This window comes from Eretmochelys imbricata, chromosome 9 (assembly GCF_965152235.1).
Source record: "Eretmochelys imbricata isolate rEreImb1 chromosome 9, rEreImb1.hap1, whole genome shotgun sequence".
Classification (NCBI taxonomy): Eukaryota; Metazoa; Chordata; order Testudines; family Cheloniidae; genus Eretmochelys; species Eretmochelys imbricata.
Window position 1 is genome coordinate 97,981,148 of NC_135580.1, and position 12,833 is coordinate 97,993,980.

The 12,833-nt window shown below is 42.5% G+C and overlaps 1 protein-coding gene across 1 annotated transcript in view; it reads right to left on the bottom strand.

The window, feature by feature from the left end:
- Nucleotides 1-566: 566 nt before the first annotated feature.
- Nucleotides 567-12,833, bottom strand: part of SLC9A6 (solute carrier family 9 member A6) — a 36,173-nt gene continuing 23,906 nt past the window's right edge. The window contains exons 11-16 of the mRNA XM_077826023.1: nt 12,600-12,711; nt 11,826-11,979; nt 9,864-9,894; nt 8,086-8,165; nt 6,218-6,323; nt 567-5,387 (exon numbers count right to left, since the gene is read on the bottom strand). Of these exons, the coding sequence (XP_077682149.1) occupies nt 5,112-5,387; nt 6,218-6,323; nt 8,086-8,165; nt 9,864-9,894; nt 11,826-11,979; nt 12,600-12,711 (759 nt within the window). The 3' untranslated portion in view covers nt 567-5,111. The remainder of the gene's footprint in view (nt 5,388-6,217; nt 6,324-8,085; nt 8,166-9,863; nt 9,895-11,825; nt 11,980-12,599; nt 12,712-12,833) is intronic.

Here is a 12,833-nt window from a genome sequence, read left to right on the forward strand (position 1 = left end):
GTGGTCAGCCCCTTTGTTTTATGTTGTCTCTTACAGCAACACCATGACCCCTAACTATATGGTAGGGCCCTGATTGAGTCAGTGCAGTCTACAGAGTACTATTGAATGACAACAACACTGCGACTTCCAGCTGTTTCTGAGTACTGCGACGGCCACTTCCCATATGATCAGTATTGTCCCATTGTTTCCTTGTGCTGTCTGTGGTATTCACCTGCTACCTCTGAGCTTATACAAAGATTGTCAACTCTTCCAGGCAAAGATTTTTTTTTTGTTCCGGGTTTGTGCAGCACCAGCCATTCCCCACCCTAGTTACCTTCCACATTCCAAAGTTGTACTGATGTTGGGACAGTCAAGTTGTGAACATCTTTTAACATTCCAACCTACTGCTCCAAATAGATTAGCTCTAATTGGAAGAAACCACGTTATGCACTGTCAGTGGTTTGCAGCAGTGGCTGATCATTTATCCATTTATCACGTGGCTGTGAAAATTTCTTTTAACAATGCAAAAATGTCATGTCTTTGTTACAGGTTTTTATTTCCCTGTGAATTAAAGAAACACTACAGACTTATTCAAGGGAAAAAAAAAAACTTTTTATAGGCCTAGGATCCTTCTTTCACAGTACAATGCAACAGTAAAAGATTTAGTCAGCGTAAACAGAAGGTGCAATAATGATCATCAACTATCACAAGCCAATTGCACAAAACACCACAACTACTGAAGTTAATGCCATTACTGGACAATTCAACAATACTAGCAGAAATCAAAACTTGATCAACAGTGCTTTTCCATGTGCAAAACCCAGGTCAATTCAATTTACAGATGAGAGGATTCGCAAGGGGTGACATCTCTAAATCTTTATAAAAGCATTGTAAAATTGTGCATCTGGGGCTGTTTTACATATTTGGCAAAAGATCTACAGGCCTGAATGCCGGGTGCTAAGCGACAGGTGTCAGAGTTGCAGCCGTATTAGTTTGTATTTGCAAAAAGAACAGGAGGACTTGTGGCACCTTAGAGACTAACAGATTTATTTGAGCATAAGCTTTTGTGAGCTACAGCTCATCCGATGAAGTGGCTGTAGCCCACGAAAGCTTATGCTCAAATAAATTGGTTAGTCTCTAAGGTGCCACAAGTCCTCCTTTTCTTTCTGGGTGCTGAGCATTCACCACTTCCTTTGAAGTAAGTGGAAACTGTAGGTTCTCAACACCACTGAAGATCAAGCCCTCTGAATTCCCCACTACAACAGAATAAAGGAAATAGTTTACTATTAAGTTTGAGCTGTTTCTATAAAAGTCACTCTTGAATCTCAGCTTTGATTGATTCACTCATTCCATTTTTATTTTTAAAGCAGTCCTTATATTATGTTTAACACACAATATAATTCCTGACGACACAAAAATACACACTAGAATATTTATCTAAAGTACTTCAATCATCAATTAAAATGTTAATTGACACCAAAAGTCTAGGACTGAAGTAATGTGTTGGCAATTCAAATACTGTAGCTAACGTATTAAAGTTGGAGAGAGAAACACATTAACACTGAATGCATCCGATGAAGTGAGCTGTGGCTCACGAAAGCTTATGTTCAAATAAATTGGTTAGTCTCTAAGGTGCCACAAGTCCTCCTTTTCTTTTTGCGAATACAGACTAACACGGGTGCTCCTCTGAAACCTGACATTAACAACAGTTAATTAATAGGAGTTAATTCCGGCCTTGTGATGATACTTGGTATTGCCAGGTGAGTCTTGATTTCTCACAGGTTTTAGGCTACAGAGGCAACACATGCAGGCCCTAACTCCAAATCAAAGGCCTGGTCTAGGGAAGGATTTAAGGTGTGACAGTAGCATATATTAGCTAACGCCTTCTAACTAACATGTTTTAAAAGTTGAGCATTGCCTAGTTTTGAACTTGACCAGTTCCAAACAGAACGGCTGCGTGTGAACACATTCTAACACCGCACCTTTCGTCCTAGGCTACACAAGACCAGTGAGGCTTTTGTCACTGCTTCCAATAAGTACTGGATGAGGCCCTAGCTGCTAGCACACTCAGTGCAAAGTAGGTGAGGTAGTATCTTTTATTGGACCAGCTTCTGTTAGTGGAAAAAAAAAAGCTTCTGAGCTTACACAGAGCTCTTCTTGAGATCTGTGTAACCTGAAAAGCTTGTCTCTTTCACCAAGAGAAGTTGGTCCAATCTTTGATTACCTAACCCACCGTGTCTCTCTCTCTCTCTCATAAGATGGGACCAACATAGCTACAACAACACTGCAAACAATTTTCAGGAATGGTCTCTTAGGAATGTCTATGCAGCATCTGGGAGGGTGCTTCCCAATGCAGGTAGACAGATGCATGCTAGCTCGCCAAAAAGAGCAGCGTGGCCGCAGCGGCACAAACTGGTAGTACTGAAGGAGTCGGGCAGACTTGGACTGGGATCGCTAGCTGGAGCCATCCTGGCCACACTGCCAACACATCTGTCTACTTGCATTGGGAAGCACCCTCAAAGCCGCAGTGTAGACTTCCCCTTATAGGAATTCTATGCAGTAGGATTCTGACTGGGATTGGAGTGATTGGGTATTTCTCCGCTGAAACTATTAAGTGGGCAAAGCTGGGGGTTTACAGTGCTCTGACAGTAGTGGATCCTTCACCGGGAGAGATTAGGAAGCAATCTCAAATTGCTTTGAATACCTAGTAACTGAAGAAATCAGATGATGTGCTCTTATCAGAGGCATACTGAACAATAGCTGTGTTTTCCACATTCTATGGTATCAGCGTGGATCTTTGTAAATTGAATTCACAGTCACCCAGCTTACAGAGGAAAAAACAGGAGGTAGTTATTGAACCTACCTCTTTTTAAACAAGCAAAATAAAAAGAATATTTGATGTATAATAGTGCAGCAAACAAAAATCAACACTAACTTTTTTTTTTTAACTTTTTTTCTTTTTTTTAAACACATGAAGTTAAGATACAGTCATAATATAAAATTCACACTGCATGGAAACCCTGCATAGCAGGGAACAAACTGGCTAGCACTAAACAACAAATGGGTATGTTAACAGCTAAAACTGCCATTTACTGGGTGCAATGAAGATTCTGATTTCCTAAAATATAAACGCAGAATGTACACAGTTCTGGAGGAGTCCTATAGAAAAAACCTATACATTTTGCTTGAAAAGGGGGGGGGGGGAGGGAGAATTCTTGGGGATAGTTTAACTGCAAAAATTAGTTCCACTTCGGTAATTTTAAGGCAATGTTATTTAGACCTGAGAAAATGAGAAAAGGTAATTTTATTTTCTGAACTATAAATATACACTCAGTCAAAGTTTAAGTATTTCCTTATTTCTCCTCCCCCTTGCACGAATGTCCCACTCCACAACAGTGGTGGCTAAACATCCAAAGAAAACCACAGTGGGGTCTCAGGTCCTGATCTCAATTCCAAGCAAAGTCAATGGGACTTGTGAGTGCTCAGATACCTCTTAGGATCAGGTCCCATGCTATCTTGAGGAAGTGCGCTCTTGTTTTAACAGAGTGAATGCTAACTCGGAAATCAGCCTAGTGTGTGTATTTGTGACTGTGAAAGGACTGGTTGATTGTGTGACTACAAATAAATTAAAATTATACACAGTTAAGTTCTAGGCTGGAACTTTTTTCTTGGGGAAAGCAAGAAATAAGAGTTCTCAGCTTCTTAAATTTTCACTGCACCTTTGGCCATTCCCATCATTGAAGAATAAATCCTAGTACACTAATGTGAAATAGCAAATTGTTCTGTGCTCTTCCTTGGAAAAATGTAAAAACATGGCAGCTCACAAACATTTATTATAAACCGTAAGAGACATGAAAATGAATCAGGGAGGAGAGTATAATAACTCCTTAGCATGCAGTGTATCAAACAAAGTGCAACAATTTCAACTAGACAGGAGGACAGACGACTCCCTTCCAGTACCACCTCAATTTCTAAATACCTCTTAAGAAATCTACATGTACAGTTTCAATTTACAACCTTTACACTTCCTGTTTGGATAGGTGTGACTCCGTGGTATAGCATGGAACTACAGTACACTTGTATGTTTATTTAGTTTCCTCAATGACTAACTAGTAAAAGGGCTTCAATCACTTGAGACATGGCCCCTTCCCAAAATTCAGAACTCAATCACCTCTTAAAAATGTGTTTGTTATCTCTAGAAAAGCTGTTTAAGACACACTTGAAATGCAGACTCACCAACTACAAAGCCTGTGCAATAAGCCTGATGCAGCTTGTGTGTGATCAATTCTTTCCCTCAAATATAACTGCAAAACACAAACTGTGAAGCTTTGGGCCCCCATCTGAAAAATCATACATCATGGTCACCCACCCTAGACCAGAGGACGGCTGGGAATAGCTTCTGCTGATGCCCCATTATCTAAACAGTGGCTTAGTAGAGTGGGTGAGTCACTTCAGAGCAAAATGCTCCCTTTCCTCCCTAGGAGCAAAGGATTCTGAGTCAATGATGCCTTACACCGCCTCCTGGCCTGGATAAATGGGGACCCCAGCTCAGATCCAAATACAGCAGTGCAGAGTACGGCTGGCTACTAGACCATCAGGCCAATCTTTGCGCAGAGATTTTGCCAATTTTATAATGTGTGTATTTGACAATCAGAGATATGAGAGACCAAAACAGTCGTCATGCGACTAATAAGCAATTTACATCTTTAGTTGACACCTCCCTAACAACTCTAGATAGGACAAAGCAAAGGAAACATTTCATTTGTCATTCCGGTCTGTGTCAAGCTGAATTCTGAATGCTAACAGAGAAATCAGCCACTTTCCCTACCTAGCTGGGACCTAAGGCCATACATCACACCACTTGAAAAGAAGTCCACCATGTGCAAAAGATTATTATGCTAAAAACCAGTTTCTTTCTACACAATGCAGTCAACATGGCTTTCAGCTTAAGAAACTGCAGCTTGCTCTTCACAAGCCAACTTGTAGAGAATATTTATATTCTTCTGGCACCATATAAATAATATTTATACAGCTTAGACATTCTGAGACATGCATTAGATTTTAGGTAGTACATATTTCTTCGTGATCACATATGCAGATATTATTGTCAATTAAATCGAGCAACATAAATCTTACGCTGGGCCATGTCTTGCACTATCTACCAAACTTGATGGAGGCTCGGAATCATCCATGGGAAGGACCAGGCGTGTTCCCCGTATTACAAGTTCATGGTCTCCAAATGCCAGCTCCCGATCCAGTGCATCTTCTGAACTGTTTCCCACAATCCTCCTCGACGTGCCACCAGAAGTGATAGAATCAGCATTCACAGTAGAATCCCCATATGTCAAACTGATGTCTCCATCATTCAAAATAAGGTCGGAATCATCGTCCTTCAGTTGCTCTTGATTCTGAATAATAAACAGAATCAAGAGTTTATTTGCTTATCGGTTTCTTATACATATAGCTAGAATTGGTCCCGAAGTCTGAGAACAACCAACAACAGACAAGAGGCAGTATCCAGTGATAGATTCTCCTTCACATCTCTGACCACAAAGTCATGCCCTCAAAGGCTTCCCCAATCCAAACACACAAGCATAAGACATTAGCTTAACTGAGTGAGGACAACAAGGGCTTTCAGCTCAGTGTTTCTTCTGAGCTGTCACTTCTCACTAAACCCTTGGTATGGACAGAGTCCACCATAAGAGGCTATCACGTACAACAGTTCACAAGTGACCAGATGCATTGTGGGTACTAAGAACTGCTGGTGTCATGATTCTATAAACAGTTTGACCCTGACTGGCAATTTTCTGGTTTCTAATTCAATCCACGCACTGTGGGAAATGTCACAATCACCACATGGTATGGAAGACACAACCACTTCCGAGGCCACAGTCACTTTGTGACCAATTATTTTCAGCTGTGAAGGCAAAATGCACAAGGGAGGTGCCTCATCTGCCAGACTAAGCGTCTGACTTTTCATAAAGCTCCCAGCGTCAGCTGTTTCATGGAGCAGGAGTCCCAAGATAGTTCCCAACAGTGACCCATGCGTTGGCAACACACTATTCATGTGAAAAAGCTGATGAATAAATACTTTTACTATATTCTATAACTTCAGATAACAGATGAAAAACCCCAAAACACTGGACTTAAGGAATCAATGTACATACTCCAGAAAGTAGACAGAAAGATAAATACATCCGATTCAGACAACACGGGGGCAGACTAGTACTAGACTTACTTCATAAGCCTGAGGACTCGTCAAGCATCTGGCAACAGGTCCGCAGCAACTAGGCAGTGTCGTTGTGAGAGGGGGGCCACTGTGCGTCAACAGAGGCTTCAGATAGCTGTGGGGCGTGTTAAGGCAGAGACAGAGCATGGCTGTATTTATAAATCAAAGTGCACAATGCCGTGGGGCAGAAATACAAAGCTGAGACAGAGCACAAGATTTAAACATGTCTGTTGATTATGGAGCCAAGAAAGAGAACAGAGCATCAAGCAGCCCTGCTGAGAACACAGCATCAAGCAACAGAGGCAAGAAGTCAGTCCAGTCTATGTCAGACCCTTTGCGTTGCTGCTGATTCTGCTATTTGCTGCGTGTATCCCTTCTCACATGCTATAGCTGTTCTCTGGCAAGAGTCTCCGGCAGACTGTCTCAGGACAAAATGTCACTTCATCTTCTATTTTCTGGGTGTGTTTAAGAGCAAACAGTAAAGGTTTTGGGCGGGATTTTCAAGAGTGCCTAAGGCATTGTCTTCTCTAGGAAAGGAGGGGCATTCTTCACTCACTTAGCTACTGCATGGAACTAACAAGAGGTAAAATAGTGACAAGACACGGCAGTTAGTTTGCACACAAGTTAGCAGGCCAAGGCAATCCCTAGGCTCTCCAAGTCTTTACCTTAGCTTCCTAACTCACGTGCAAACTACGAACCGCTCTGTCTTCACTAGGATTTCATCTTCAGTCAGTTACTGCCCATTAGCAGTAATTATTAGCTACTAAAAGATTAGCTAACGTGAGGTAAGAACACATTTTTTTCCCCCCTAATGAAGATGCACCCTGTGTGACTTAAGGAACACAAGTTCCAATGATTTTAAGTCCCATTGTGCTTCTAAGTTACTTTGGAAAATCCCATCATTGGGTTAACAAAAAAGTGTTGAAGACTAAAACCATGACCGGATTCCAAATCTAGTTCTGCATGCACATGCTGGAGCTTGGGCCCAGCTGTTTGCTCCTGCATGGTGCATTCACTTCCTTCCTACATGCTAGTCAGTAGCTTTCCCCCGCACAAAAAGCTGCAGCTGCTATTGGCACAGGCAACACAGAGACCTGCTAATGCTCAGCAGAACAAGCTCAATGTTGGAACCATTTAGTTTCCGAGAGGCTTATGTCTCCTCTTTATTTAAAAAAAGCCTTCTTCCCACTTCCTGCATTAAAGAATACAGAGCATTTTACAAGGACTATTCAACTTTTCAACTAAAAGTATTCAACCAAAATACAGCAACCAGTTCCAAACATAATTTGTAAAGGAAATCTAGATATTTGGGACCATGCAAATCAAAGAAACGAGGAAACATGATTGCAACCAAATGAATGGGGAAACGAGCGTAATGAACATACCAGAACAAAGTCCCAGTTGAACACCCTTTTCTAAAAAGGGCAACACCACCACTTTTCCAGAAGACAGCACCTTTCGTAAGAGCCTGGCAAATCACTTCACTATTAATTCATTGCGATGCATTAGGACAAGCAAGACAGCACAGCACAAATTCAGAATGTTGTAACAGGTTAGGAAAGGGCTGAGAAGAGCTTCTGAACTTATTACTGGACTCTTGCCACAAGAACCATACACACACACGGAACTTAAATAATTCCATATCGTGATCCTTGTCGTGAGCCTGGCTTTGAGAAGAGCCATTCTTCTAAAACTGTTGGTGGTAAGAGTTGGATAAATTCTCACAGGTGCAGACACTATAAGAAGTAAAGAAGAACAATGGATCAGTTAATGCTGGCTACTCCTCTCCCAGGGGGCAAAGCATGCTCTGAGTTAATAGGGTTACTCAGATGAGCCAGATTCTGGCTCTTACGTGTTCTTATTTTCATTAAGGATACTTGTGATCAAAGTTGTACCACAGCCTGAACAGCCAGGCACTTTCCGCTTTCGTACTCCTCCTTTCACTTTCCGGGGCACCCTGCAAAAGAGTCACAACTTAAACGATGACTGCACAATGCAATTCTCTTTCTCTTGGAACCGGATCGGCATGAAAACCCACTGTTCTGATTATACGTGTATGTTGAGGAAGAGGGGTTCGCCAGCTTTTTCACAGCTCCTTAATTCATCATTCTCTAACGCACACATCTTCTTTTGACGGTCATGTAACATCCTTGTGGAGCTTTCAGCAATTGCTTACATGGCAATAGAATACTAATGAGGTATTTCATCAGAAGCTTCTTTTAACACAGTTTAGCAAGCAGAAATAAGAAGGTGCAGCCTGTACCATGTGACCAGCCAAAAAGTCTCTGAATTAGAGGTGTTAGTACTCCTCAGCCTCAGAGCCCACTTCCTTCCACCACCTTTCCAGCACAAACCTCAGTCCTGCAACAGTTTGAAGTGGAATTACACATCGTTCCCAATGGAAGTGAAGACTTCCCTCCCATTCCCTTCCCCTTTGTCTAATCTTATTTGTCCCTATAACTGAGCCAACTTGTTGGGGCAGAGGCCATGTTTTTTAATGCCCACCAGTGCAGTGTGCTACTTTTGAAAAATCAAGAAGCTGAACACAGAAAACGTCTAATCCATTGCAGTATTTGCTACTCAAATGACATCATTTCTTAAAGAAGAGATTTTTATATGCAGATGCTTCACATGGATTCACTGTTTTTGCTACTTGAACAACAATATCTCAAATTCCTTCAGTTTAGAAATGGGTGGCTTATGGCATTCAGATTTTTTTCCTTCAATCAAATATTTCATAAAAGTTTGGCTTGCAGACTGATGGGTCTGGGCTCCTCCTAACAGTATCTTAGTAATCACAGAGAGCAGAGTACCCCCCTACAGATCTTATTATGCATGGGATCCTCACAAGCAGAACCCCAGTGATTTCAGTGAGAACTCCAAATACAGAGCAGCTCAGGCCTTAATGGTGCAGGTGTCACACCTACAAGGAGAACAGTTACATGCTATTTTATCAGAGCACACTTTAATAACTCTGATTGGGCACTGCATGAGTCTTCGTCTTAGAGCTGTAAGTACTTCCTGTTTTACAAAATAAACAAATGCAGCAAGGCAACAGAGGTGCGAACAAACAGCAGTGTGTGACAACCCAAGGATTAAGAATAGCCCAGCAGGCACAGAAAAGAAGATAGCATCAAAGGAAACTGCTGGAAAGCGTTACATGCTGGGATAAAGAAGAGGAAGGGTTTAAGTATTATTAAAGATCAAACACCTCAGAAGCAGGAAAATTAGGGTTCTGGTCTTAAAACCCAGTCACACTACAACTTTAGGGCACCCTATATATAGCATGTCTTGAAAATCAAATTAAAATGTGTAGAGGCTTTTTGGCTCCCATGCTTAAGTTTAGAAAAGGGTTTTTTTCAGCACGGGGAGAGAGGGATTGTACCAGGAAACAGATGGAAGTGATAATATACAGAGTGTTGTGATGCTTTTCCTACTACCTTCTTTCAGGTTTAGACATGTCCCTTCTTTCACATCTTCACCGAATAGCACTAAAAACCTCCACCTACCCCAGGGCTGGAGTGGAAGAAAAAAAGAGCACGCGGATATACATGTAAACCATTCATATGGTTCTATGTAACCTTCTGCCACCTGACATGTGGTGCACGTCCCTAGATAAAGGTTCATGTGAAAGCAGTTAAGGAACAATATTTACCAAGTGTTCTTGATCTGAATCTACACCGACCCTGTGGAGGAGAACAAAAGGAAATGGTTAGCGTGAACACAAACAATCCCACAGACACGTGTGACAGTCTTTGGAGGTGCTCTCTTTTAGGTTTGGATCCATAGCAGGTTAAGCTCATTTATCAGCTTTTCCTATCAGAGGGGTAGGGTCAGATTTGGCTCCAGTCATATGAGAGAGACTGCCCATAATGGACAAACGTTCATCCGCATCACAAGCCTATCTCAGAATTTCCAGCTTCCACACACTGTTCAGCCCCCCCGCCCCCAGAAATGGATTAGCACCAATCACAGCAGCTCAGGGCTGATGTCCATCAATGTCCCTATTCAGAATGGCACTTAAAGCACCTGCTTAATTTTAAGCACATGCTTAAGTCCCACTGAAGACTATATAGCTGTACCATGTGTTTAAATGTTTTCCTGAACTGGCGCCAGAGCTGTGCGAGGAAACGGGTCTGATGTGCATGTACTGAGCACGGTTCCAGAGCATGCTAACACACCTCACTCGCAATATTCAAAATTCAGCCCTCTCTCCCCACAAGTGTGCTAATAGCGCTGTCTGAGTACAAGTAAATGCATTCAGAGGCCACAGTTACAACACACAGAACTATGTGGGGGTGTCAATAATCATGAATATGATCCTAGAAAAAGCTGTCCAATGTACCACGCCTGTTTTTTGCTCTCACAAGGGGTGGGACTCAGCAGAGGAGCATTGGAAGGGGAGGGTGAAGCATGCTCTCCCCAGAGCGTTACTGACACTGGCTGGCCATCCCTCACAGGAACACTAGCTGCAGAAGTCACTCTGCCTTTTGCAAGTGTATCTTTGGCTCCTTTGAAAAACTCTGGCGGTGTAGTACTTCTAGTATTTCATCCAGTGGTGGGTGGGGGAGGAAACATGGTAGATGCCCAAGATAAAGTGACTGAGGTGTTTTGATGACTCCATCTGGACTGGCCTTAGTTGTGGGCAGGGTTTACGAAAATGAACCTGCGCACTAATGCCCAAGGGTAACCACCATCAGGAACATCTTATTTCAGAACCCAAGTTACCTACTGTTTCTACTTTGCTACTGAATATTTGCCAGTTACCACAGTATCCATCTACAGCAACACCCAGTGGTGAAGAGGATTCATTTCACCTGTATAACAAAGCAGTCTTCCATACAAGCATAAGAGAACATGCAAAGATTGAACTGCTTTTTTTTTTTTTTTTTTTTTTTTTTTACTTCCAGGCCAAAAAAACCAGGATTCTAGGCTTTATTCAGTTTTTTGTATTCTCATTTGAAAGGGCTGGAACATTTTCAGACTCCCAGTAAAATGAATGGCAGTTCTCCAAAGGTTGACTCCTCTGCACACCCATGCCTTTTGGTTTGGTGGCTCTGCTGGGAGGCACCCAGCGTGTATATTCAACGCACCCAAACATTTCTGGTGTCATCACTTGATGCAGAAGCCATCGGACACAAGAAGGTGTGTGTGCATATACAGGGCATCACAAAAGGAAGCATCTACCCTCCTTAAAAATCCTAAATTCTGCATGTTTGGGAGAACAGTGGTAGAGAGGAAAAAAAGGAGGTGGGTTTCTTTGATCTCCCCATCCTCCACACCTGTGAAAAACTCTTACAGGCTATAGGATCCCGATGCTTAAGCAGCACTTACTGCTGAGTCTCAGCCAGCAGACAGCTTAAAGTCCACAGCTGAAGGTGGTTGCCTCCATGGAAACAGATGTCAGATTGCCATAATGGGATAAGGGGATTAGAAGTGATGACTGTTTCAGCTCTAAGGCCCAACCGTGAGATTCCAGAGTGGGGAAATCACAGAGACTTGCACCTTGGAAGGAACCAAATAATACTGAGTCCTGCTAGAATAATACTGCACAGGATTCCAAGGGGGTCACTGCATTCTAGGAAAAGAGAGGAGGGGGGACAAAGGTCTCACTCACCTGATATGCAGGCAAGATAACATGGCTGTAGTCCCACCGCCAAAAACCCAGACAGTGAAAAACACAATGAGGAGCGTTGTGCTGAACATCATCTGTCTAGCATAGGTGGCAGTGTCTCGAATGGCCAGGGCAAAAGCCATGGCGCCTCGCAATCCTGAGAGGAAAGGCAAAGAGGTGAACTCCAGTAGCCTCATGAAATCTGCAGCCCATGATGGTTCCCACTGTCCATCTCCAGGTTTCTACAATTCCTAAACAGGGGCTTATTTAATCTAAGATGCGTACCATTGGCATCCTACAATCCTCTCCCTAGACTAACCATGCCCATTCTGCCTGCCAGGTTACTCTTGGCTGCAATCAAGTTCTCATCATCTTTTGCATTCTAGAGCACCAGCCACTGGAGGATCTCAAAGTGCCCTGATGAGTTGAGTGAAGCTGGCATTACAATCCCCATTTTAAAGATGAGGAAAACAAGCAGTGAGAGGTTAAGTATTTTGCCCGAGGTCACAGCTGGTCCATGGCACAGCTAAGAATGTATCCTGACCCCTTAAGCGCTACACCATTTTGTATGTCACAGAGAAGAACTGCACTCAAAACGGATACATTTATACTAACTAGCTAGGATGTGGATATCTGAGGTGAGGCCCTGGTTTCACATGTAGCCCAGATGAGTTTAAAGTTGGAGAAAGAATGTTTCAGGCTGTTCAACAGGGTGGTTACTCGTGCATTCATGAGAGGGAGTGGCAGGGAAGAGACACAGGGACAGGGGTAACATACCGGCAAACATCATCATGTGCTGGAGATTTGTTCCAATCTTGTTTCTTCTTCCCAAATTAAGTAAAAAGGACAGGGGATATATATTAGCAGCTCTTCCCAGGAAGATGGCAAGCTACATTCGTACACACATTAAGGATATTTTTTCTTCAGTTCATTTCCCACTATACCCTACATCTGCATTCAAAGTCAATTTCTATTGTACACAAGGATTCTTAAGAAACTTGAAAAGTGTCC